The following is a 26,733-nucleotide window of genomic DNA, read 5'->3' on the forward strand; positions in this document are numbered from 1 at the left end:
CCTGGCCAGAGCTGAGTTCTTTATATGTTAAGGCTATTATTCTTTGTCTTATAATTTGTAAACATTTTTCTAGTTTTTCATTTTAATTTTTTAGGTTTTCATTTTCTTTTTCCAAACAGATGTTTTAAAGTTTTTGTAGTTGAATCTGTCACCCTTTGTATTTTCAACTTTTTCTTTTATGCTTTGAAAGGCTTTTCCCATTCTGAAATCAGGTAAATAGTTACTTCTGTTTTTTTTCTAGTACATTATAATTTTTATTTTTTCATATTTTATCCTTCATCCATCATCCAGACATATTTATTTTTTGTGCACAGTGTGATTAGGGATCTATTTAAGTTTTCCCAAATAGTTAACTGATAGCTTTATTATTGCTTATTGAATAATCCATCTATTTCCCCTTTGATTTGATTTGGTACCTTCGGCATATATTAAAAACATATGTATACTTGGGCCTGTTTATGGATTTTCCATTTCATTTGTTGTTTTAAAATCATTCTGTCTTAGCTATTGTAACATTATAAATGTTTTAATCTCTGACAGTTCAAGTTTCTCTTCTTTTCAAAATCTTCCTTCTTTACTTTGCATGTATGACATCATCAGATGAACTAAATTATTTTGTCAAGTTCTCCCCTCTTTCTACTTTCTTCCCCTCAAATTCCTTGAGGTTTTATTAGAATCTTATCATTTAAAAAATTCTTTTATGGAAAATTTCCATGCTGATTCTTCGTACCCAGGAACACAGATGTCTCTAAATTCATTCAAATCATTTTGAAGTTATCTTTAGATAGACTCTTTTAATTTTAAAAGTAATTTTGCTATTATTTTTAATGGTATCTTTTCCTGTTAGGTCTTCTAACCTGCTGTTTTTAGTATGCAACTATTAGTTTCTGCATTTTCTTTTATATTCTGTCAGTTGCTGAATTCTTAATATAGGTTTAAATAGTTTCTTTTGACTTTTCTTGGGAGATATTTATGTGGTTTCTAAGACTGATAATTTTGCTCATCTTATTAGATAATTATACTTCTTTTTCTTGTCAGTTTTGCTTTGTGTACACTTTCCCGTTTTAGTGGTGATGGAGCGGGTGTATGGCCGTGTCTAATAACCGTGCTTCCAGTGAGACTCCTCTGAGTGTAAGGCTGCGTGTTAGAAACCTGTCTTGTCTTCTTGGTTCATTAATCATTGTTGTTTTTCCTTTAAAAATCAGGAAAGGGGTTGAATTTTTAGCAAAATATCTTTTAAGCAACCATTGGGATAATTATATGATTTTTCTTCCTTCCATTTATTTTATTAATTTTCTAATAGTAACAATTTTAGAATTTCTAGAAAACACCTACTTGCTCATGCTAGATTATTTCTTGAAAGTTTTGTTAGAATTGCTCGTTACTATTTTATTTGGGGGCTTTCTATCTATATTCATAAATGACGTTTGTCTGTAGTTTTGTACTATTTTTGTCGGCTTTGGAATTGAGGTTAAGCTAATTTTATACGGTAAGTTGAAGTGCTTTCCAACTTTGAGAACAGACTGTATAACATGGGAATTATCTGTTCCATGAGTACAGGAAGGAGCTCACCCATAAAACCAACTGGGTCTGGCAGCTTTCTTTGAAATAATTCTATGATGACTTTTTCAGTATTTTTCCCCATAATGATTTGGTTTGTTCAACTTTTCTGATTCATCTTGCATCAATTTTTAAAAATATATATATTTTATTGATTTTTTACAGAGAGGAAGGGAGAGGGATAGAGAGTTAGAAACATCGATGAGAGAGAAAAATTGATCAGCTGCCTCCTGCACTCCCCTTACTGGGGATGTGCCCACAACCAAGGTACATGCCCTTGATCGGAATCGAACCTGGGACCCTTGAGTCTGCAGGCTGATGCTCAATCCACTGAACCAAACTGATTAGGGCTACCTTGCATCAATTTTGTTAATTCATATATCCTGAGAAAATTATTTTATGAGATTTTTCAAATTTATTAGTGTAAAGATTTTATTTTTGTTTTGTTTTTAATATATTTTATTGATTTTTTTTACAGAGAGGAAGGGAGAGGGATAGAGTTAGAAATATTGATGAGAGAGAAACATCGATCAGCTGCCTCCTGCACAGCCCCTACTGGGGATGTGCCTGCAACCAAGGTACATGCCCTTGACCAGAATCGAACCTGAGACCCTTCAGTCCGCAGGCCGATGCTCTAACCACTGAGCAAAACCGGTCAGGGCTAATGTAAAGATTTTAAATAGCATTCTCATTTAAAAAATGCTTTTAATTTTCTCACTTAAAATTTTTGGTATTTGTATTTCCCCCCAATTTTTTTCTTGACTAGCATAAATACTTTTGTTTTAACTTTTGATTTTTAATTGATTTTTTTTTCAGGACAACTTGGATTTATTTATTAGGTGTTCCATATTTTCTAATATTAACTTTCATTTTTAGCTTTATTAACTTTTTTTCAACCATTTGCCCTTAGACCTGTTATATATATCTTATTTATTCAATCAGTCAGTCAATAAGTCTTTTATAGCTTTTGAATTGAAAGCTTAGTGCATTTAGTCTTGCTTACTAATGAAAACGTTGTTTTTAGAGTTTAAAGTGAAAGTGAGTTTATTAGTAAAGCAGTGAGACAGAAAGTGGCTACTCCACAGACAGAGTAGCTCCCGTTGAGCAGAATTTGCTTCCTTTATTGAGGTTCACTTAATGGGGGGAGCATATTCATTAAGGGGGAGGAATTCAGGCCCTTCCAGGGAACTGAGTAGGAGATTTCTCAGAGGAGCTTCCCCCGGCCGTGCCGTGCCCTTTTCATTTCTCATCATGGCATGAAGACTGTGTCGTTTAGCATGCTAGTATCTTATCATGAGCATATTGTCAGATTAGGGGGCTCCTGTCAGGTGAAATTAGTTGCTTCCTCGAAAACATTGTTGCTTTGCACTTGCCTTTGATGTTGTTTGTGGCGGCTGCAGCTCCTGCCGCTCTTCCCAGCACCAGCCGTAGCCCTTTGAGTGTGTGGCTGGGTTGAGGAGTAAGGTATGTCAGATCCAAATCTAATGGAAAATGTGGATTGTGTTAGGACAGTGGGCTTCATTCTCTTAGAAAAGCCAGTCTTCGAGGGTGACCAGGACATAGCTGGCATGCATAACATTCCAGCCATGTTTCATCACGGCTGTTTCTGGTGATTACACATCTGTCATGTAGGGAAGTGGTTATGAACATGTAGACTCTAGAGTCAGACTACCAGGGTTCGAATCCTGGTTCCACTAGCTTTGTGACATCTTTCAGTCTCTTAACCTTCTGTTTCCTCTTTTGTAAAATGTTGTTTTGAGCTTAAATGAGCTAACAGCATTGCCTGATACATAGAAGCATATATAAGCAGTAACATATATAAGTAGTTATTGTCTGCTCCGGTACTTTTCTTCCCAAAGATGGGGAGGTTTGAATCCCAGAGATGGGCAACAGAGACACTGTTTGCTGATGTGGGCCCTCCTTGCCTGAATGGGAGGCAGGCGTGAAGTTGCTCAGGAGATAATTCCGAGAGGAACAAATACAAAAGCTTTGGGGGCCCTGGAGTGGGGAGGCTGACATTAGTGTGGGACGTTTCAGCACCTTGGTCTTGGGGCCTGTGCCCCTTGGGGAGCTGCTGAGCTGAATGCTTCCGGAGTGGTCTCTACGCATGAATTCAGTTTCATCTGCGAGTGGGTCACAGTATGCGAGGTGACTTTTCTCACCGTGGCCTGCTCTTCCTGAAACCATTTTTCCTGGGAAAGGGCCTGATGACTAGCATTTTTCTGCTCCATGAGACACAATTCCTTCTTTCACTTGCTTTCTTGTTTTCCCCTGGGTGGACTTGGAAGTTGACTGGGGAACTCAGCTGGTGTTTTATGCCTTCCGTTGGCAGCGGGATGCTATGGTGGAGGGTTTACTCAAGCCTTGCAGTTGTGTAATGGTCAGCCTCGGCCGGCTTTCTGTGGGGACATCGAACTGGCCGTGGCTGCCAAAAGGACTTGACCAAAAGCGCTGGTTTGGCTCTTAAGAACAGCTCTAGTCCTCTCTGTGTGGAAGCCAGATTTTGAGGTTGAATTCTGATTTTTAAAAACGTGTTTATTAGGGGAATTTTCAAACAATCCCCATCACCCGGTGTCTGTTTTAATCAGCAGCTTTTGTCTGTACCTGCCCACTGATGACCTTGCTAAACTGACAGCAGGTAGCCCCCGAGGCTCAGTTTCCTCTTACAGCTCCCCTCTTCCGCCGCGGGCCTCACGAACTCTGCAGACCGTGGCACGGCCAGAGTGTCCTGCGTTCAAGGAGGGAAATAGAGCATAACTATCTTTACCAAAATTTACCAAAAAGTCTAGCTTATAAACTTAAGGAGTTCAGTCTTAGAGGGGTTTTTTGTGAATTTGACCCCAAAAGCAAGAGAAGTAAAACAAAAATAAAAGAATGCAACCGCATCAAACTCTGCACAGCAAAGGAAACCATCGAAGTGTGGCCTCCAGACCAGCAACATGGTCCCCAGGCCTGGAACCATATCAGAAATGTACATTTTGAGCCCTTATCCCAGACCTGAAGAATCAGAGCTCTGGGTCTGGGTCCGGGTCTGTGTTTTAACAAACCCTCCAGGGGATTCTGGTGTGTGCTCAAGTCTGAGAGCGCTGAGCTTCCACTTGGGAAAAAATAAAGTTAGATACCTTCCTTTTACCTTCACTTGTGATGGTTTTCCTTATTTAGTTTGTTAAACATGTAACCGTTTTATCAATCTGGAGTTTGTCATGTGGGATAAGGATCTAGTTGTTATTTTCCCCCTAAAAGTCTCACTGTTTTCATTGGAGGGTGTGTCACCATCAGGTTGGACATATCTCTTCCCACTGCTCTTCTTCCAAACTTGGCTCTTGAGCCTTCGGTTTTCCTGACAGACGTTATAGATACAGATGCACATGCACACACACAAAGACATATAAATATCTATTTCTATGTCTCTGTATTAAACACCATGAGTTCATACTGGAACCTCTAATTCTAATTCACCTCCACAGAGTTCTTCCTACCCTTTCTTCATTCTGTATAAGAACCCTGCTTCTTCTTTTTTAAATTATTTTGATTCTTCTTTTTTAAAAAAATATATTTTATTGATTTTTTTACAGAGAGGAAGGGAGAGGGGTAGAGAGTTAAAAACATCGATGAGAGAGAAACATCGATCAGCTGCCTCCTGCACACCCCCTACTGGGGATGTGCCCGCAACCAAGGTACATGCTCTTGATCAGAATCGAACCTGGGACCCTTGAGTCTGCAGGCCGACGCTCTATCCACTGAGCCAAACCGGTAAGGGCAGAACCCTGCTTCTTAACATCATCCAGATAATTATGCATTTACTCAGTTCTGCAGTGCACAGGAGACTGTACCCATACCACTGTGATCAATGAAGTAGACTTCGAAAAGCTCCTTGTTTATGTTTCTCTCCATTTTCTCTGTATGTCTCCTTTCTTTCCCCATGTGTGTCTCCCAGATTTAAAAAAAAAAAGGCAAGCAAGCAAACAGCTCCTTATTTATTTAAAAATCTTATAAGCAGAGGGTTGTTTCAGCACTTTATGTTCCAAGAACAGATAGGCCAGTCAGGAGGGGCGTACCGCCTCCTTTGCTCTCTATAAGGACAGCGTGTTCTGGTGGGTGGGCTGTGCACCTCAAGGAGGCATGGCTGACAGACAGTACGTGCATTTATTTTAAAGTAAACACACCACTGTTTTTCCAGTTTTTCAATTGAAAGGTAAATAAGACTACTGATCCTTGGAACCTGAGTCAGAGCGAGAAGGAAAAATGGAAAAAAAAAAGCTTTACAATTAAAAATAATTTTAAATTTAAATTTGAAAAATTGTTCACTGTTTCTTCAGCTGAGGAGGAGTTGGGCAAGGGACAAATGTTCAAGGCAGTATGTGATTATCCTGTAAGCTGGCAGGGAGCTGTTATTTAGGACCTAGCTGGAACTTGAAAAGGCCTGGTGGTAGAAATGGCTAAGTCAGTCCTGCATGGCCAATTCGTTACCTGTATGAACCTGCTAAACCGTAAGACCTAGTTATTTCAGTCTCATGGCATGCTCACAGGAAATTTTTTTGTGATCCACAAATTGAAAATATTAATATTTTTTTCTGATTAAAAGTAAAATATGCTCCTGAAACTGAAAATTTTATTACTATTTTTCTGATGATTATTATTTCATGATTATTGAAGACAAAAAATATTCTGAGTGCTTCATATGTATTAGGCATTGTTTTGTTGAATCCTCATATATATATATATATATATATATATATATATACATATATGTGTGTGTATATATATATATTAAAATTTATTCAATACTCCTTCATACCTATGAGCTAGATTTTATCACCATCTCCTTTGCTGAGGAAATTCTGCAGACATTATGTACTTTGCCCAAAATCATATAGTAGGTGGAGGCAGAGTTGGGATTTAACTCAGGCCTTTTGGTCCCAGAGATTTTGCCTGTAACCTCTGCATATACTATCTTCCAATGAAGGAGAAGTTTAAAATCACTTGAAATTATATTTTTCAAAGCTAATCCTGTTAATATTTAGTTATATATCCACTAAGCTTTTTTTGGTATGTAAGTTGTGTATGTGTGTGTGTAACTATTTTTTTCCGAAAGTAGAAACTCACTATATGTTCTGCTCTGTAACTTGCTTTCTTAACCCAGGCTTTTCCTCCTCAATTAAAATAAATAATTTTTTTAAAATATATTTTTATTGATTTCAGAGAGGAAGGGAGAGGGAGAGATAGATAGAAACATCAATGATGAGAGAGAATCATTGATTGGCTGCCTCCTGCACGCCCTCTACTGGGGATTGAGCCCACAACACAGGTATGTGCCCTTGACCGGAATCAAACCTGGGACCTTTCAGTTCATAGGCCGACGCTCTATCCACTGAGCCAAACTGGCTAGGGCAAAATATATAATTTTTAATAGCCACAATAGCTTTTTAATGAAAGCACCATAGTTTAGCCAGTCCTTTATTTTATTTATTATTATTTTAAAAAATCTTTTTATTGGTTTCAGAGAGCAAGAGAGAGGGAGAGAGAGATAGAAACATCAATGATTGGCTGCCTTCAGAACACCCCCCACTGGGGATCAAGCCCACAACCCAGGCATGTGCCCTGACCGGGAATCGAACCATGACCTCCTGGTTCATAGGTTGACGCTCAAACACAGCCATGCTGGCAGGGCTAACCAATCTTTTATTGTTGGTTATTTCTATTTCTTTAGTAGTATAAGTAAGACTCTTTTTAAAAAATTAAATTTATTGAGGCTACATTGGTTAATAACATTATATAAGTTTCAGCTGCACAGTTTTATAATATATCATCTGTATATTGCATTGTGTGCTCACCACCCAAATCCTACTCTCTTTCTTTCACCATATATTTGACCCCCTTTATCCTAGTCATTCTCCCTCCACCTCCTTCCCCTCTGGTAACCACCATACTGTTGTCTGTGTCTATAAGTTTATTGTTTGTTCATTTGTTGCTTTCTGTTTTATATTCCACATCTGAGTGAAATCATATGGTTCTAATCCTTTACTGTCTGACTTATTTCACATAGCGTGAAACTCTTAAGATCCATCCATGTTGTTGCAAATGGCAGTAATTCATTATTTTTTATAGCTGAATAGGTATATAGGTACCACATCTTTATCTTTTCATTGGTTGAAGGACAATTCAGTTGTTTCCATGTCTTGGCTATTGTGAGTATATCTTTATGAATAAATGTTTTGAAGTTTTTCAAATAGATACCCAGAAGCAGGATTGCTGGGTCATATAGTAGCTCTATTTTTAATTTTTTGAGGAAACTCCATATGATTTTCCATTGCAGCTGCACCAATTTACATTCCCATCACCAGTGTTTGAGGGTTCCCATTTCTCTACATCCTTTCCAGTACTTGCTATTTCTTGTCTTGTTGATAATAGCCATTCTAACAGGGATGAGATGATATCTCATTGTGGTTTTGATTTGCATTTCCTTTATAGCTAGTGTAGTTGAGCACTTTTTAATTTATCTGTTGGCTATTTGTATGTCTTTTTGGGAAGTATAAGGCCCTCTGTTTATTTTATAATTAGATTGCTTTTTTTTTTAATTGTTGAGTTATATGAGTTCTTTATATATTTTGGTTATTAGTCCCTTATCAAAGGTATCATTTACAAATATCTTCTCCCATTAGAATACTAATTCTGTTGGTTGCCTTTATATTTTATTGATGGCTTCCTTTCCTGTGCAGAGTTTGATGTGGTTGCATTCATTTATTTTTGCTTTACTTCTCTTGCTTTTGGGGTCAAATTCACAAAAACCCCTCTGAGACTGAAGTCCTTAAGTTTATAAGCAAGCCTTTTGTTAAATTTTGGTAAAGATAGTTATGCTCTTTTTTCTCTTTTTTTTCTTTTTATGGTAGTAAAGTTAGGCATGCAATTGCTGGGTCAAAAGGCATGTTTCAGGTTTTCTTATGCCTATGACTGGGTCTGCTGCAAAGACCGGTGTACCTAGTTTCCTTACCCTCAGGGGCACTGGGCATTGCCAACCTGGTCTGTTCAGAGGTGAAAAGTGATTTCTTCCTGTTATTTTAATTTGCATCTTTTTTTCTTTTCTCCTTCTCCTTTTTTTCTTGAGAAACTTCAAAGTAGGTTTTGTCCTCACTGCCCTGATGCAATTGCTTGTACCAAGATCACCAGTCACCTCCATCTTGCTAAATCCAGTGGTCAGTTTTCATCTTCAACTTACTTGCCTTAGAGATTGGTTTCCGGGACACCACACCCTGCTGGTTTTCTGTCTATCTTCCTGGTCACACTTTTTCAATCTCCTTTGTTGGTTTCCTCCTTGCCAGTCTGGAAATACTAGAATATCCAAGTTGGCTTAGTCCTGTATCTGTTTGTTAATTTATACCCCTTTCTTTCATGGTTTAATCTGGTGTTAAGGTAGGTTAATAAGAAGCTAGGAAAATTCCTTGGCAAGTAGAATGAGGAAACTGAGGCAGATAGCTATACAGATGGTGGAGCAATTTACAGCCAGCTAATAAATCACAAGCTCTTATCTTCCCTAACCAAGGATCCTTAGGAGCAAGTGGATTCCACATTCCAGATCATGCCTGGGACAGACCTGCCTACGTCCTGGTCTTTTCCTAGTTGAAGGTGAAACTGACCAGAGAATGACCCTGATCCCTATATACATTCATTTTGATGCATCAGCATATCAAAGGACACCCTGAAAGCTGATGAATTTTAGGTGATTGACACCTTACCTAAATTTCCCGCCTTTAGAAAACAGATGACAACCCTTAAGACAAGGACCCAGTGTGTGCTATCCCTTGAGCATGTCCATGCCTTTCCCCCACTTCTTTTTTTTTTCTTAATTAAATCTTTATTGTTTAGATTATTACATTTGTTCCTCTTTTTTCCCCCCATAACTCCCCTCCTCCCAGTTCCCGCCCCACCATCCGCCCTCACTCCCCACCCACTGTCCTCATCCATAGGTGCACGATTTTTGTCCAGTCTCTTCCTGCAACTCCCACACCCCTTTCCCCCCCAAGAATAGTCAGTCCATTCCCTTTCTATGTCCCTGATTCTATTATGATTACCAGATTATTTATTCACTTGATTCTTAGATTCACTTGTTGATAGATGCATGTTTGTTGTTCATAATTTGTATCTTTACCTTTTTCTTCTTCTTCCTCTTCTTAAAGGATACCTTTCAGCATTTCATATAATACTGGTTTGGTGGTGATGAACTTCTTTAGCTTTTCCTTATCTGTGAAGCTCTTTATCTGACCTTCAGTTCTGAATGATAGCTTTGCTGGATAAAGTAATCTTGGTTGTAGGTTCTTGGTATTCATCACTTTGAATATTTCTTGCCATTGCCTTCTGGCCTGCAAAGTTTCTGTTGAGAAATCAGCTGACAGTCGTATGGGTACTCCCTTGTAGGTAACTGAGTTTCTTTCTCTTGCTGCTCTTAAGAGTCTCTCTTTGTGTTTTGCTCTTGGCATTTTAATTATGATGTGTCTTGGTGTGGTCCTCTTTGGATTCCTTTTGTTTGGGGTTCTCCGTGCTTCCTGGACTTGTAAGTCTATTTCTTTCGCCAGGTAGGGGAAGTTTTCTGTCATTATTTCTTCAAATAGGTTTTCAATATCTTGCTCTCTCTCATCTTCTGGCACCCCTATAATTCTGATGTTGGTACGCTTGAAGCTGTCCCAGAGGCTCCTTACACTATCTTCGTATTTTCGGATTCTTTTTTCATTTTGCTTTTCCAGTTGGGTGTTTTTAGCTTCTTCGCATTTCAAATCTTTGCCTTGATTCTTGCGGTCCTCTGGTCTGCTGTTGGGAGTCTGTATAATATTCGTTATTTCAGTCCGTGTATGTTTAATTTCTAGTTGGTTCTTTATCATAACATTGAGGGTCTCATTAGATTTGTTGAGGCTCTCATTAAGTTTATCAGCGGCTTCTAGACAGTTCTTGAGAGACCTTAAAAGTGTGGTTCTGAACTGAATATCCTCCATTGACAGTTTTGTCCTGTTTCTTTGTCTCCGCATTTTTTATGCTTTCTTGGTGCACCCCCTAGTGGTTTTTGTGTGCAGTCCTCCTGTAGTTAAGCCTTGATTGTTGTAGTTAATACTAGGGGGATTTGACCTCCAGGCCAACTGGCTGTGAGAATCAGCTGTGTCTGCAGTGGGAAAACTTCTGTCCTCTAGGGAGGTGCTAATCTAGCCTTTGCCTGAGGCTATCTGGCAAATGGCTCTGCGCAGGGCTTGGGCGGGGCGGGTCGCACGGGATCAACAGAGCGGGTGGAGGGAGCAGTTATGGCTGCTCTCAGTCCCGTCCCCAGAGGCTCTGCCTCTCAGAGTCCCAGCAACTGCTGCAAACCTCGGAGAGAAAGCTGCCCTCACGTTCCGACTGATGCCAGACAGTCCTGCTTCTCCCGTTTGAGTCTTGGTCCCTAGAGACTCGCCCAGAACTGGAGCTCAGAATCTGAGACTCCCTCCCGATTGAAAGGACAACCGCGCCCTCAGCTACCAGCCCGCTCCATGCGTACCTCCGCACCCTTGTATTTTCCGCACTGCACCTCCTCTGAGTCTCGTATGCTGTTCTCTTTCCTTCTAGTTGAAGAATTTCCCCTCAGCCAGTCTTCCTGTGGTTCTGGGCAATGTCCGTTCCATCTTTTAGTTGTATTTGTGAAGTGGTTGTTCGAGGCAGCTAACTCCGGTGTTTACCTATGCCGCCATCTTGGTTTTCTCTGATCATTTCTTACCATGATTTCTCCTAGTACCCATTTTCAAGTCACCATCACTTTTCAACTGCTAGGAGGCAATGGCCCCCTAGTTGGTCTCCCTGCTTCTGCCTTTGTCTTGCTATAGTATATTTTTGAACCAGCAGCTAGAACAATCCAAACTGTGAGTCAGAGGTATCATTCCTCCAATGATTTCCCGTTGTACTAGGAGTAAAAATTATGATGTTCTTCCTTTAATAGGTCTAAAGGACCCTCCATTATCTTCCTGCCACTTCTCTGTTATCTCATCTCAGCCATTCTCCTTCCCTCTCCAAACCCCTTCTGGCCCACAGGCCTCCTAATTATTTCTCCACCCACTGATGCTCTTGCCTCAGGGCCTTCGCATTGGCCTTACCTTCTTTCTAAAGTCCTCTTCTTCAGGTGTCCTCACGGCTTGCTTCTTTACCCCCTTCTAGTCTACCCAGATGTCACCTCAGTGAGGCCTTCCCTGACCAGACTGTCTTTTTCTAAAAGGGTCCAGTTCAGTGCTTTTTGAAAAATTTAACAGGTTTTGCAGCATCACCATGAACTTTCCTATCAACCCAATAAGATTCCTCAGACCCAGTTATAGTTCATTCCCATTCCCACCCCCAGCCTGTGGCAATCACATATCTGCGTTCTGCCTCAGTAGTTTTGCATTTTCTGGTCATTTCATACAAATGGAATTACAACAATATATGTCCTTTTCCAAACTGTCTTCATTGTGACTCCTCCCTATTCAACTTTTCCTATTTCCTTTCCCTGATTTATATCCTTTTCTCTTCTCTCTCTTTTTTTTTTTTTTTTAGCAATATTCTCACATAATACTACATGTTTTATTTATTCATCTCACTTATTATTCTCTACAATGAGAATGTAAGCTGCCTGGGGCAGACATTGTTTGATTTCTGTTCACTTGTGTACATCTCTCCATCCCTATGCCTAAAACACATAGAAGACACTAATATAATATAATTAATATAATGTAGTATAATATAATATAATATAATATAATATAATAGTGGTATATTATGTAAATTATATTGAATTAGATTAGTGAGGTGAACGTATTTTCGTGTGAGTTAGGTTTTTGTGGCTAGTGCTGTGGCTCCCGTCTGAGGCAGAGCTGGGACCAGGGCGGTGCTGGGTGGCCACTCCGGGGAGCCATCGGCCTGAGTCCGTCCTGGCCTCCAAAGGCGAGGCTTTGTTTCATTTTACCCCATCCGGTTGCAGTTACATCAGTGACTACTGTTTTCTTGATTGGCACCAGATGCCAGGCGTTGGGATTTAAACCATCCTTAATAGCCTCTGAAAAGCTCTCTGTGTGTTGCTTTCCATCATCCTGCACCTCAGGCAGATATGGCCAAGCCAGAACCTCAAGGAATTCCCGAAGAAGCCAAAGCCACCCCCTCCCCAGCCCCACCGCCCAGCTTCTCAAAGTTACAGGCGGACCCAGTTCGTGGCGTTAGTGTCAGTGGAGAGCTGTTTGAAAGAAAAGGTCCTTTTAGCCACGAGTCTCGAAAGTAAACACACAGGCCCCTGCAACGAATGTGGAAACAGACCTGCTTTCTGTGTCGCCGGCTGAGAGGCAGCCTTGTGAAACCTTCCTGGAAGGGGGAAGAAAAGCTTTCTGTCGGGAACTCCTTTCCCTGTACGTGGCTGCCTCTGTGTAGCCTGGGGTTTACTGCTGCCTCTAGAATATTCCATAAATGTGTCTCGGCTTTGGAAGTTGGTCAACCTCATGGGAACGCATATCTGAGCAGAGTGGTTCCACCCCTGCAAACAAGAATGTCAGCTAAAGCTGTTCCCCTTTCTAGAGGTATATTATGACATTCTGCATCTTAGTCCATTGTAGGGGGTCAAGACACCTTTTCCCTCTTTTTCTTTTTAGATGTAAGAATTTTTCAATGTTGGTTGAGGGTTTTGTGTGAGAGGAACTTTTTGTCTTCTCTATAGGCCCTTCTTAGGATTGTGAGACCTGCCTGGAGCAGGGGAAGGGTCTGAGATTTATTTACCCTGTGAGCACTGGGCTAGATGCTGACATGCAGCAGAGAACAAGGCTGACAGTCCTGGAGTTTCGGATCTGGAGAGGAAGGCGGACAGAGGTTAAACGGATAACGGTGCAGACGGTTCCAGTTGTGAAGGATGGGATGGAGGAAAGTGTGGGATGCTCTGGGACTGTGTCTCTGGGACTTTTCCTAGCCCGGGGCGGGGGAATGTCTAGGAAGGCTTGCCAGTTGAAGAGGCAAAATCACCTGGACTCCAGAAGGATGAGAAGGGATTGGCCAGGCCAGCAGGGGAAAAGCATTCCAGGCGGAGGGAACAGCATGCCGGAAGATTTGAGGCAGGAATGAACTGGGTGCATCAGGTTACCAGAGAGACCCCTGGGGCCAGCCATGTCTGATGAGTGACACCTGCTCAAAATTATGACCAGAAGTGGCAGGGAGGAGGCGTCAAGCAGCCCAATAGAAATAACATGGGCCACGTATGTAATTTTGAATTTTCTAGCAGCCACATTTAAAAAAAGTAAAAACAAAACAGATGAAATTAATTTTAGTAATTGATTCTTTAGCCCAATAGATCCAGAATGCTTTCATTTTAATATATAATCAATTTACAGACAATAATTAATGAGATACTTTACATACTTTTTTGTATGAGGTCTTTGAAGACTTGGTGTGTCACTTACACTCATAGTACATCTCAGTTCAGACTGGCCACATGCCTGGTGCTCAGTGGCCACGTGTGGCTTGTGGCCCCCAAAGTGGACTGTGCAGGTCTAGAGGTTGTTACACAAGGAAGGCTTGGAAAACTCTTCTTGCAAACCGGGTTGCTGTTAATGTAGGACTGTACTGTTGTACAGTTCTAGAAACTTCTTCCCAGCCCGTCCCACAGAGGTGTCATGCCATCTCCTCGAGGACCCGCGCTGTGTCTAATTAGCCGCATAGCACTGGCTTCTCAACGGACAGCTGTTGCAGGCATGAAATGGTGGCCTTGCACAGAGCCCACAATAGGTGATAGGAGAATGAGACTGTTGCCTCCACATGCGCTATTTCCTTCCCGTTGCCAAAAAATAAAAAAATCCAACCTCCCGAATCTGAAACATTTCATCTGATCTTGGGCGTCTGCGCCAGTTATTTGCGAGTGGCTCCCGCCTGATTGCCCCTCCAGTCTCAGGCTCTCCTAGGGGAGGCACTGCGGCTGCTGGAATCGTATTAAGATCAAACCTCATTTATCTCATTTGAATGTTTTACTTTCCCCTTTCCTGTGGTCTTCCAGGATCCTAGGAGTATTTTTCTTAGAGTAAGAGACTTATTCTTGCAGGAGAGTGGTATGTCAGGAGTGAAACCGATCCTGGCCCAAGGTGAGAATGCCACAATTACATGAGCAGGACAGTCAGTGCCACGGTTAGGCACAGAGTAGGGATTTTCCTTAGTGTCAGGCCCGGCCTGGGTGGGGGGATCTGCGTATTACGTACAGGGCAGCAAGGCACACATTTCTCTGAATATGATGTCTGTGTCTTCTCTCCCTCTCAATTAATTAGTGCTTATTTGCACATGTATTAATGAATTCATTCTCTCAGAGGGGGCATATTAAAGAAAAGGCTGAATTCACCTTGAACGTGCCCCTTCCTCCATCCTAAAACCTTCCTCAATGGATAATTGCTTCTGTATGTATTTTAAAAGATTCGTGGAACATGTTAAGGGAAAAATTAAAGGGCCCAACTCTTGGGTCTAGATGAAGCCGGTTTTGCACACGTAGTTTATATGTACGTATTTGTGCTAGTGTTTGCAAGTACGAGGACTCCCTACAAAGTTGTCCACAGTGAGTTATGTCATAGGGAAGGGATTTGGCATGGGTGTGTGTTTATGGGAAAGGTGTCATATTTTACCTTTCTGTATTGTTTTAATTTCTTGCAATAAGCATGTTGTTATTTTTTAAAAATTAAGTTAATATTTATTGTGATGATAACATATAGCATAAATAGGACACACTTTAAAAATGTTTTATTATGGAAAATTTCAAACATAAATAAAAGTAGAGAGAATAGTGTAATGAACTATCCTGTACCATTACACACTTTTTAAAAAAATATATTTTATTGATTTTTTACAGAGAAGAAGGGAGAGAGATAGAGAGTTAGAAACATCGATGAGAGAGAAACATCGATCAGCTGCATCCTGCACACCCCCTCTTGGGGATGTGCCCACAACCAAGGTACATGCTTTGACCGGAATCGAACCTGGGACCTTTCAGTCCACAGGCCGACGCTCTATCCACTGAGCCAAACCAGTCAGGGCGACCATTACACACTTTTAACAGCGATTGGCACATCTTTAGTCCCCACTTTTTTGGGGCATATTTGAAAGTCCATCTTAGACATCATGTCATTTCACTTGTAAACACTAATGCATACATGTCTAACTGATATGGAAATTAAGAAAAAAAATACACCCACTATGCAGATAATGGAAATTAAAAAGTAAAGCCTTTATTTATTTCATAATCTTACTCTTTAAACACAATGTATTATTTTTCCCTGGCTCATTCATTTCTGTGCCATTTTGCCTGTTTTTACAGGCAGGGTTTTAATAATAGGGTGCATTCTGTAACTTCCTGTTCTCTTTTTTTAACTTAACATTGTAGTATAAATAATTTTCCATGTTCTCCTATACTCATCATATCATTAGTCCAAATCTTAATGTGGCACATTCCACTCATCTGAAATTGTAACTTTTAAAAGCCAAATTTTTAAAAGGGCATTTTTAAAAAAGCAGAATCTTAACTATAAAAATTCTCTTTTAGCTACTTTCCTACATTTTGCTATTCAAAGACCATTTAAAAGGTTTGTTCATTGAAAGCCTGCCTCTGTCGGGTTTATAAACATGGCTTTGATCCTGTACAGCAGGGAGAGGTGGCTCGAACAAGGGTGCATAGATTGTTACAGTGGCCCATCTAGGAGCAGCTATTAATGCAGTGGTTCTCAACCTTCCTAATGCCGCGACCCTTTAATACAGTTCCTCATGTTGTGGTGACCCCCAATTTCATTGTTACAAATTGAACATAATTAAAGCATAGTGATTAGTCACAAAAACAATATGTAATTATATATGTGTTTTCCGATGGTCTTAGGCGACCCCTGTGAAAGGGTCGTTCAACCCCCAAAGGGGTCGCAACCCACAGGTTGAGAACTGCTGTATTAATGGGTGATGAGGACTTTCTCTCCCCTTGGGGAAGAGGACTTCTATTGACAAGGCAGCAGCAAGTGATGTGAACTGACAGTTTATTCTAAAGATTTAACTTTCTCAGATCTGTATTTATTTCCCCTAAATTACTTAAAATTTTTTGAAAAATATGCTACAGCTTGACAAACTGAGATTTACCAAGACAGATGAGGGCTTTTGTATCCTGTGTTAAAGGGACCCTCGTTCGTTCAAGAGAGACTCTTTGTCTGTGGTACACCTTATTGGGCGGATGACTGTGATGAATAGCCCGTTCTGAAGTGTGCAGCCATGGGCATTTTTTTGTGTAAGTAGAAACGTGTGGAATTGTACGGGCCCTTGGCCATAGATCACTGGAACTCTGAGTCAAGAGAAATAAGGACAGTTATGATTGACCAACGGGGATGTGTGTGCCTAATCTCTCCTCCCTTTCCTGTGGTAGGAAGGAGCCGCATCTCTCCCTCCTGTGAGGCAGGGCAGACTTTCCATCCATGCTGAAGAGCCCACGCTTGCCTGCCGTCTCAGGAATCCTTTCCTTTCATCCTGCTGCCTCTTTGCCTGTTCTTCCCTGTCTTCTTTGCAAGGTCATCTTCATCTGTTTGACTAATAACTGAGAGTTTCCTACCATTCCATCTTCTTCTGTGATTGCATTCCCATCTGTACCTCCTCCTTATGCATAACCACCATGTGCTGGTGACCCACAGATTCGAAACTCTGGCCTATACCTTTCCTCTGAGCTGTAGACCCACATATCTTCCCACATACATGTCTTGCTGGCTCCTCGTGGATGTCAGAAGCACCTAGAAATCAACATGTCCAAATGTGAACTCATCACCTCTTCCCCAGAGTTGGTCCTCTCCCAGTGTTCCATATTTCAACATAGAGACCCTCCATTTGTCCAGTTAAGTAAGGTAGAAACCCAGGATTTGTCTTTGATATTTCCACCCCTCTTGCCCACCCCCTGTGCTAATCTATTTTCAGGTTCTCTTACTTCTTACTTTTGCAAGTCTGCTCTCTTCTTTCATCCCTGCTTATACTCCCCTGTTCCTTTCCAGTGGCCTCCTCTCTGCTCTACCTGTGTCTACCCTTACTTTTGTCTGTTCTGCAAACACAAATTAGATCTTGTCACACCTTGATTAAAAACCTTCAAGTATCATGCTGCTGCTCTTCGGGTATAGACAGAAACTCTCCAACATGGCAGGCCCACAAAGCGTTATATAGTCTGGCCACCATGTAGATCTCTTCTACCATTTGGATCATATTCCTCTTGAGCCCCACTCTTCACTGTTCAGTGACCTGAAAGCATCCAGCTCATTGTGCCACAGTGCCTTTGCACATGGTATTTCCTCTGCCTGGAATGGTCTTCCTCCTCTCTACCTCCCCTCCCCCAACCTGCTAGCCATCTGCCTGCAATCTCAGGTCCCAGTTGAGTAGTCAGTTTCAGGAAACGTTCCCTGATGCCATGAACAAGTCAGTTAGCCAACTGCCCATGGGACCATAGATCTCTTACATGCACTCTGTTCCATAGTTGTAAGTTTACATTTCCTTGCAAGATGATGTGACTTGTGAGGTTCCTGAAAGCAGAGATTATGTGTATATCCATTCTTCTTTAAAACCCAGCATCAGCACAGTGTCAGGCAGATAGTAGGTGCCCAGAAAATGTTTCTTAAATAAATGAACAAGGAAGAAAGAAAAAAAGAGAAGTTTACAAAACTGGCTTTGTAAAATGAAGCTATCTGCTCTAGAGGAGTTAATACCACCCCCAGTAGACCAAAGTAATTTGGAGATGATTAAGGGTGAACCCCCAGCAACAGCACACAGAAGAGGCCAAGGTAGACTCTTCCTTACCCTCTGTGTTCAGAGGACCCTGCCAGGGCGGGGGACCCTGTGAGTGATGGGGGCACACGGGAGTGGGGTGAAGCAGAGTCAACATTGGTCCCCAACAAGCATTCCAGTGTTTACGACCTGATGCTAGCTTGGTAGAAAAGACTTTCTCTTGTTAGAATCTGGGTAAGGTTGGAAGCCAAAGAGACATCGTAACAGTAAATCCTGGAAGCCTTTAGCTTCCTTTACTGCAAAGGGAACGTGAAAGAACGTTCTCTTTAAACCTGGAGTAGACTTGAGCCTGTGTGTGTCTGAGTTATGGGGAACCAGGGAATGGAAAAGGGACTGTTTACTCTCTGCCCTTTTGGAATTTCCTCCCTTCGGTTCCTCTGTGCGCCAGTGTTTCACAGCTCTGTGCAGCGCGAACACTGACCTGTTAATGAATGCCCTGCTTATTTTCACTTTCTTTTGATGGGCCTATGGAATTGAGGGTAGAGGGAGGCAGGAAGAAGGAGGTTTGTTTGTTCCACTGAGCGGCTCTGTTAAGGCCAAATCAATCACATCTTCATCAGGCTTCCGAGACTCTTGACCCAAGAATACGGGGTCTCCCTTAAAAGTATCCTACTTTTGTGTCTTGTTTTATTTTTATTTTTTGCAAATTTCCAGGTAAATCTTTGCATTTGTATTTTTTTTTTTTTTAAAGCTTACATTTTTTTTAAAAATATATTTTATTGATTTTTTTTTTTACAGAGAGGGAGAGAGATAGAGAGCTAGAAACATCGATGAGAGAGAAACATCGATCAGCTGCCTCCTGCACATCCCCCACTGGGGATATGCCCGCAACCCAGGTACATGCCCTTGACCGGAATTGAACCTGGGACCCTTCAGTCCGCAGGCCGACGCTCTATCCACTGAGCCAAACCGGTTTCGGCCTTTGCATTTGTATTTTGAGTTAGGAAGAAAAAATGAATTTATTTTTTAAAAAGGTCTAAGTGTGGACAGTGCATGTACCTTTTGGTGATGTGGGGGCAGGGAGGGACAGCGATGACAAAAGATCCTCAAGTGGGAGGTTCTTTCATTCACTGCGGTGAAACTGTCCAGGCGGGAGCTCTGGCTTTCGTAACTGCACTGCCCTGTTACAGTGGCACCGTTTGGCAGCTGTGGTTTCCGTAGTTTCTTCTTTTGTTGGAACAAGGCAGGCAGCTTCCATGTCCCATTTATCCATACTAGTTAGTTCCATGTGCAAAAAAAAAAAAACAACCCCAAAATCATGAAAAAGTTCAAGTCAAGAAAGGGAAAAAGTAACTCCTAAAAAAATATTACTCATTCTTGTTGTACGTAAAAGCTCTTCCCAATAGGAAATTATTAACCTGAAGCCACTTGCAAATCTGAGGCTTTGAAGTTAGGAAAAATAAGAGTTATTCCCTAAGCATCTTGACTGATATATTTTTTGCTCTTTTGTATTTCAAAACTGTATAAGTTTTGTTGAATTCTTGTAAGTTTTTAAGTTAGTTTATAGTCTCTGTGCCTAGGGTGTGCTGGTTTGAAAGAAAACTATCCCAGAGAATGTCAAGCATAAAAAATAAAAAAAGTGGAAAGAATAGTCCATGGACCCCTACGTGCCTGCCATCCAGCTCCACAGCCCTGAGAGGGATGGGCGTTCCTCTTTCACCTAACTGGGTTATTTTTATGCGAATCCCAGACACGTTTCACTTACAGATATTTTAGTGCGTATCTTTAAAATGTAAGAGCTGTTAGAAACCATAGCTGTAATGCCAGTTTCGTAGCTAAAAAACTTTGATGGGAATTATTTCAGTATCATCAAATACTCAGTTTTCACATTTCCCCAGATGTCTTATAGCCCCCCCCCCCCCCATTGGTCTATTTGAATCAGAATCCAAATAAGAGCGAACTGTCTCCTAAGGCTCTTTTAGCTGATGAGTTCTTTTCTTTTTTTTTTTTTTTTTTACCCCTTGAAATTTGTTGTTGGAGAAACTGGATGGTTTGTCCTGTCGTTTCTCACATTGGGGGTTTTGCTGAATTGTGGGTTAGCACGTTCCTCTGTCCCTCTGTGTTTTCTATAAACTCATAGGTAGATTTAGAGACTTGATCTGATGTAGAGTTCTCTCCCCCTCCCCCCTCCCTCCCCCCCTTTTTGATGAGGTGATGTGTGATTCCATCAGGAAGCACCTAGTGTCTGTTTGTCTGTCTCGGTATGGCAGCTTTTGAAGCGATTTCCTGGCATGGTCCTTGAGATTTTCCAAATTCGTTTCCCTGGGATTCTAATATCCAAGCCCTACCGCTGTCTGTTGACCTCCATAAAGCAGCATCACAAGGTATTGGTTACCAGTGGGTACTTAGAACAGAAGGGCACAGTCCCATAACTGAAGAAGTGTGCTTGCTGATTGCTGAAGTTAGCGTGAGCTCAGGACTTTGGCTTTCTCGGTGGAACTGAAGTCTCTTGCCAGCGGAATATTTTCATTATGTATGTTCCATTTGGTTGCAATTGAATCTGACTTCCTCTATCCATGCTCTTAAGTTGGCTCTGTTTTTCAGTCCCTGCCTATGATTTGCCCAAAGCTTTGATTCCAAGAGACTGTGGGGCCTGGCTGATGTGCTCTGTGGGGGCCATCAGCCCCCCTAACGTGTGTTAGGAAGGAAGCCAAAGTAGAGTCTCCCTTAGGCACCCTGTTCCCAGAAGACACTGCCATCACCTTGGCCCAGGCCACCATCTGCTCCCACTTGGAATATCGTAATGCCTCCTGCCTGGTCTCGTCTGCTTCAGCCCTTGCTGCTCCTGCAGCCGCTGTGATTGTTATAATGGGAATCATGTTCCTTCCTTGCTCAGAACCCTCCAATGGGCTCTGATCTCACACAGAGTCAACGTCACAGACCTCGCGAGGGCTCCAAGGCCTTCCTTGTGGGGTCTGTTTACCCACTGCCCTCATCTGCTGCTCTCTTCCCTCGCCTCCTCCAGCCCCCCCGGCCTCCCTGCCATTCCTCACACCTGCTAGACACGCTCTCACCTGGGGCCTCTGTGCTCCCTTCTCTTTCTGCCTAGAATATTCTCCTTCCAGGTACCTACATGGTTTCCCCAACCTCACCCTTCTCTAAGTCTTTGCTCAATTGTCACCTTCCCAGCGAGACTTCTTCACCACCCCGAACCCTCCTCCCACCTCTGGCACTCTCCATCCCTTGCCTCGTTTCATTTTTTCCTACTACATTTGTAACCTCCTCACAGATTATGCAATTTACTTAAAAAAACACACACAACAAAACACCACCAAAACCATTGCTCATTGCCTGTTCCTCCTAACCAGCAACAAACAGCCCAGAGCACAGATCCTTTGTTCCTGCTGACTCTCTGTGACTAGAATAGCAGGTGCTCTGTACACATATGTGAGCTGCGGGGCCACAGATAGAGCAGGGCCCGCCCAGGCTGAGAGGAGCTGGTGAGCTTCCTAGACCTGGTTCTAGTGATGGACATCGACCTGTTACGCCGATTTGTTTAATCGGTTTCTTGATTTTTGAGCAGTGCCTCAAAAGGCAGTAGTGGGAAGACATGCTTGAAGAGAAAGGCCCTTTGTAGAGCTGTCCGCGTGGCTGTAGTGAAACCTGAGGGCCCCGAGGCGAAGTGGCTAACGCTGCTATTTATAGTTAAGATTCCAGTATATGTTTTCCAGCCACACTTGCCCCTTTCAGCCTCCTCTGTACGCTGCAGTCTGTCACTCAATTAGCTAATGGCTCCTTTAGTCCCATTATGCATTGTAGGGTTCCCCTGGCTCAGCTACTTTTAAAGAAAGAGAATAATGGGGTGTTCTGTTCTCAGAGGTTTAATTTTTTAATAGCCTTGCCAATTAAGTGAAAACCTTTTCCCAACTTTTTATTATGAAATTTTCAAACATGCAGAAGAATGGAAAGAGTAACACAATGAGCACCCAGATGCCCTCCACTGAGACCCAACCCTTTTTAACAGTTTGCCCCATTTGTTTAACCAATACGTGCGAGCCCGTGGGAATGTGCATTTTTTCCCCCTGAACCATTTGAAGGTAACTTGCAGATATCATGGCACTTTAGTCTTAAAAACTTCAGCCTGTTCTCCTATAAAACCATTTAAGACTAAGTGCAGATATCATTCTAATCTTCTCTTGAGTCTCACAGGAATAAGAACATTTATATGTAAAACCATGGTGCCGTTCTTAAACCTAAGGAAATTAACGGTAATTTCAGACATTATTTAATATCCAGTCTCGTGCAGATTTCCCCCCAGAATATTTTTTTTTCAAGCCAAGGGTTAGTCAGAATTCACGCGCATTGCATTCGGGTTGTTTCTTTCAATCTAGAAGAATCTGTTTGCCACACACCATTTCTAAAAAAAAAAGAAACATGTTTAACAACACTGACTTTTTGAAGACTCCTGGACAGTTACTGTGTAGATGTCCCATATTCTGGATGTCTGATGGCCTCCTCATGGCATCACTGAATTTGCACGGGGTAGGTCTCAGTTCTTTCTCCCCACGCCTAGACTTTTGAAGGAACTTGTTTTCACATTACTCGTGTTAGTTTATGGAAATATTTGAGTAAGCCCCTCCGTGAACCTGACTGAAAGTAGCAATGGACTCAACAAGAGACCGTTACAGGAAGAGAGGTTAAAGGAAGGGAGAGAACTTGAAAACCTGCAGGGTAACTGATTTCTACTTTATTATACTAGATCCTTGAATTGATCCAGACTTTGTTTTTGCTAAGTTCTTAAAGAACTGTGTCTATTCCTTAGAGAAATCTGGGGCAGGCTTTTTCATTGGGGGAGGTTGTTTCTAGGAAGTGCTCCTGGAGATACTTATTTATACACTAGAGGCCCGATGCACGAAATTCGTGCAAGGGGCTCGGCCCTCGCAGCAGCAGCAGCAGCAGCGGCGGCTTGCCTCAGCCCTCGCAGCCCTGGCTTCATCCAGAAGGTCGTCCGGAAGGTCGTGTGGCTGTCCAGTCTAATTAGCATATTACGCTATTATTATTATAGATACCCTGCCTTGTTCTAGAAAACCAGTGAGGTAGCTTATAATAATACAGTAGCAACTAAGAGATAAAATTAAGTGGTGGGTGGTGGGTGGGGAGGGAGGTTGGAGTATGTGGCATTTTCCTGGTCTGGCTTTGTAAGATGTGGGGGAGGCACAGAAGGACTGCACAGCCTTTGGAAATCCTCAAACACGCTGCTCTCTCCCGGTGATTATTGAACGGCCCTGACCTGGAGGTTACAGTTCCTGAGCAGGAACTGGATGGTGTGGCCAAGCTTGGTGGGGGGGGTCGGGGTTGTGTGTGTGTAGCAGTTTCCAGCCCACCTAGGGTTTGGGGCCCCTGCCTCCTGCCAGTTTGTTCTGTTTTCCTGCTGTGGTTTCCCAGCTCGTCTTGTTTGCCCACAGGGCTGACTACCTAGTGCTCTGGGCACTGTGAATGTGAGCCGCCTTCCCACCTCGGTGACAGAGCCAGGTGTGAGTGGTCTCCCCTTCCCGGATTAACCCCAGGTCATATGACTATGGGGCTGACTTGCTTGTATTGAACTTTTATTATTTAAAAATGTTTTCCTTATTTCAAGGTGAAACATTTTCAGAGTTGAAAATAAAAAACAACAACACTTTTTAATGCAAATAAGAAAAGAATAAGCCCCTGAAATTGTTCATCTAGAGATGACTCCTGAGATGTTCCCTCAGGGTCTTCTTACCTGTGTCTTTTCTTTTTGCCACTGTTCTCTATATGAGTAGAGGGATACTGCTTGGAGGAACTACTTTCTTCCTCTGTACGCCTTCAGTATCTCTAGTTTTTCCTTATGGTCCTGCAAGTATAAGCAAACAAGTCATGTAGAAATTCTGTAGTTAACCTAATAACCTCACATGTTTAGAAAAGGAAGAGTACAGCCTTCCCCACCAGCCTCATACAACAGTGACAATTAGGCATGTTCCTTTCCGTTCTGTTTCCCATGCCACAGACAGATTTGAAGCTGCGGCAAAATGTTGCCAGGGGAGCCAGAGTAGGCGAAGTGGGAGCTTACAACTTCCAGAATCTTAACTCCGGGTGCATTTGCTTTCTCCCATCCGCGTTGCCTTTTGTGTCCAACAGTGGAGAACACACAGCTGACCCTGAACCTGCAGACGGAGAACAAAGGCGGTGTTGTCTCGGGCGGTGAGCTGACAATTTTCCTGGACGGGCCGACTGTTGATCTGGGAAGCGTGCCTAATGGCAGTGCCGTGACAGACGGTGAGTGCTGCCCTGCTCCCCAGGGGTGGGGCGGGGGGGTGGGTAGGGAGGTGCCCAGAGTTTGGTTCTCTTCCAGGTCCCTGGTTTGGGTACGGCTCAGCCAGCCCTGGCCCATAGCTAGCCCTGATTCCTTTCAGCGTCCATAAGCATGATCAAAATTGTGACATGATTTTACAAGGACAGCTTTCCGACAAAGGAACAAAATAAGTGTCATCTTTTAAGTGTGGTGTTTGGTTTGAGAGCAGAGAAAAACCTCCTTTCATCCCACAGGGGCTTTGGACAATAAAAGGTCTTTATTACATGTTACTTGGGCCCATTTTTCCTCACCCCCATGCAGTTAACCTTCCCGGTGAGCTTTGAGGGTGTCTTTTATGAGATGCTATTGCTGGGAAAGGGGACTCTGTGTCTTAGAGATTCACACTAGCAAAATACTGACAGGGGCAGGGAATTTGAAGAGTGTTTCCCGCTCTGCCCTGAATGTGGGCCGTTTGTTTGTTTTTAATCCAATCTGAAATTAGTCACCTTGGATCTAGCAGGAAATTATTTCATGAAGTCAGAAATAATGGGTTGGATTTCTCCATAATTTTTCTTGTCAAATGTGATGTAACTAAGGGACTTTCCAGGCCCCAAACAGGCTTTCTATAGCTTCAAGGGGGTGGAATTGGAATTCTCATTCAAGGGCACCTGGGGAATGGTTGGGCCTTGAGTTGAGAATCCTCCCTGAGCTGGACCGAATGGTGCTTGTGTGCTTTTGGTGCATGGAGGAAAACAGCACATGTGTAGGTAATCGAGCACCTGGTATGTGCTAGACCTTGGACCAGGTGCTAGCTCGATGGCAGGGGCAAAATTCACTTGGTGTCTCCTCCCAGGAGCTTATAATTTACTCGGTAGGGGCAGGGGATGCTAAACATCAAACGAGTAAATGCACAAATAACTGTGTAACTATAATTGTGACAACAGCTATGAAGGAAAGATAGTGGGCAGTATGAAATCTCCTACTCTAGGGGATCTCATCTAAATTGGGGGCGGGGGCACGGAAAGTTCCTCTGGGGAAGCTGAGGCCTCTGGAGTATGAGGAGTTCTGACAGGCCAAGGTGGGGGTGTGGATGAAGGGGTGGCCGAGTCAGAGGTGGAAGGGCCCCATGTGCAGAGGCTCCAAAGTGCGAGTGAGCTTGGCCTGTGTGGGAACAGAGGTGGCCAGGGTGGCTGGACTGTGGGGAGCAAGGAGAGTGGTGAGAGGTGAAGCCGCAGAGGTAGGTCAGCTCAGATCACACAGCCTTGAAGGCCTGGGGTTCAAATCCTTTTGAACCCCATCCTAAGGAACGGTTTTTAGCAGAATAGTATCATGATTTGATTTTTAATTGAATTTGATTTGGCTTTTGAAAAGCTCTCTGGTTGCCAGGCCGGCATGGCTCAGTGATTGAGTGTTGACCTATGAACCAGGAGGTCACAGTTCAAGTCCCGGTCAGGGGACATGCCCAGATTGCGGGCTCAATCCCCAGTGTGGGGCGTACAGGAGGCTGCCAATCAATGATTCTCTCTCAACCTTGATGTTTTTCTATCTGTCGCTTCCTCTCCCTTTCTAAAATCAATAAAAATATATTTTAAAAAAAGAGAAAAGTCCTCTGGTTGTGACATGGAGAAATGCCCCAATTCCTTGCCCCCACTTTGCATGGTCAGCATCTGTTCTCTGTCTCACGTGGATGGCCGAAGTTCATGTGCTGTGTAAGGCAACATGCTTATAAGTGCCTTAGACATTCTTGAAGGTCTTGGAGAAGAAGAGCTGTTTCCCAGCTTTGAGCCCCTCTGTTTCGTGGCCCTGATCAGATCTCACCCACTGCCCCTGTTCCTTCTCGTGCTGGCGGCTGCAGCTTGCTCGCCTCTCTGAGTCCCACGTGGTGGGTAACTGTCACACACAGGGGAGCTCTGTGCTGTAGCCACATCTCAAGCACGGGTTGAGCTTCTCAACGTTTGTCTTTTCTTGTGATGGATCTCCTTTCTAGGATCACAGCCACCTTCGAGAGAATCCGGCGGGACCACTGTCACTGTCGAGGGCCGGCACCAGTCCCCCAGCACCAACTGCTTTGGAGGGAGATCCCGGTAAGACCCCTGTGGATGAGGAGGAGCCCGGAGGATGGGTAGGGCCAT

The 26,733-nt window shown here is 42.8% G+C and overlaps 1 protein-coding gene across 1 annotated transcript in view; it reads left to right on the forward strand.

Annotated features, from left to right (window-relative positions):
- WWP2 (WW domain containing E3 ubiquitin protein ligase 2) overlaps positions 1-26,733 on the forward strand; it is a 119,723-nt gene that overhangs the window by 22,887 nt on the left and 70,103 nt on the right. Inside the window, exons 5-6 of the mRNA XM_081107031.1 lie at positions 24,448-24,585; positions 26,589-26,685. Of these exons, the coding sequence (XP_080963157.1) occupies positions 24,448-24,585; positions 26,589-26,685 (235 nt within the window). The remainder of the gene's footprint in view (positions 1-24,447; positions 24,586-26,588; positions 26,686-26,733) is intronic.

The sequence above is a fragment of the Myotis nattereri genome, assembly GCF_964212035.1.
Source record: "Myotis nattereri genome assembly, chromosome: 15".
In the NCBI taxonomy this organism is placed as follows: Eukaryota; Metazoa; Chordata; class Mammalia; order Chiroptera; family Vespertilionidae; genus Myotis; species Myotis nattereri.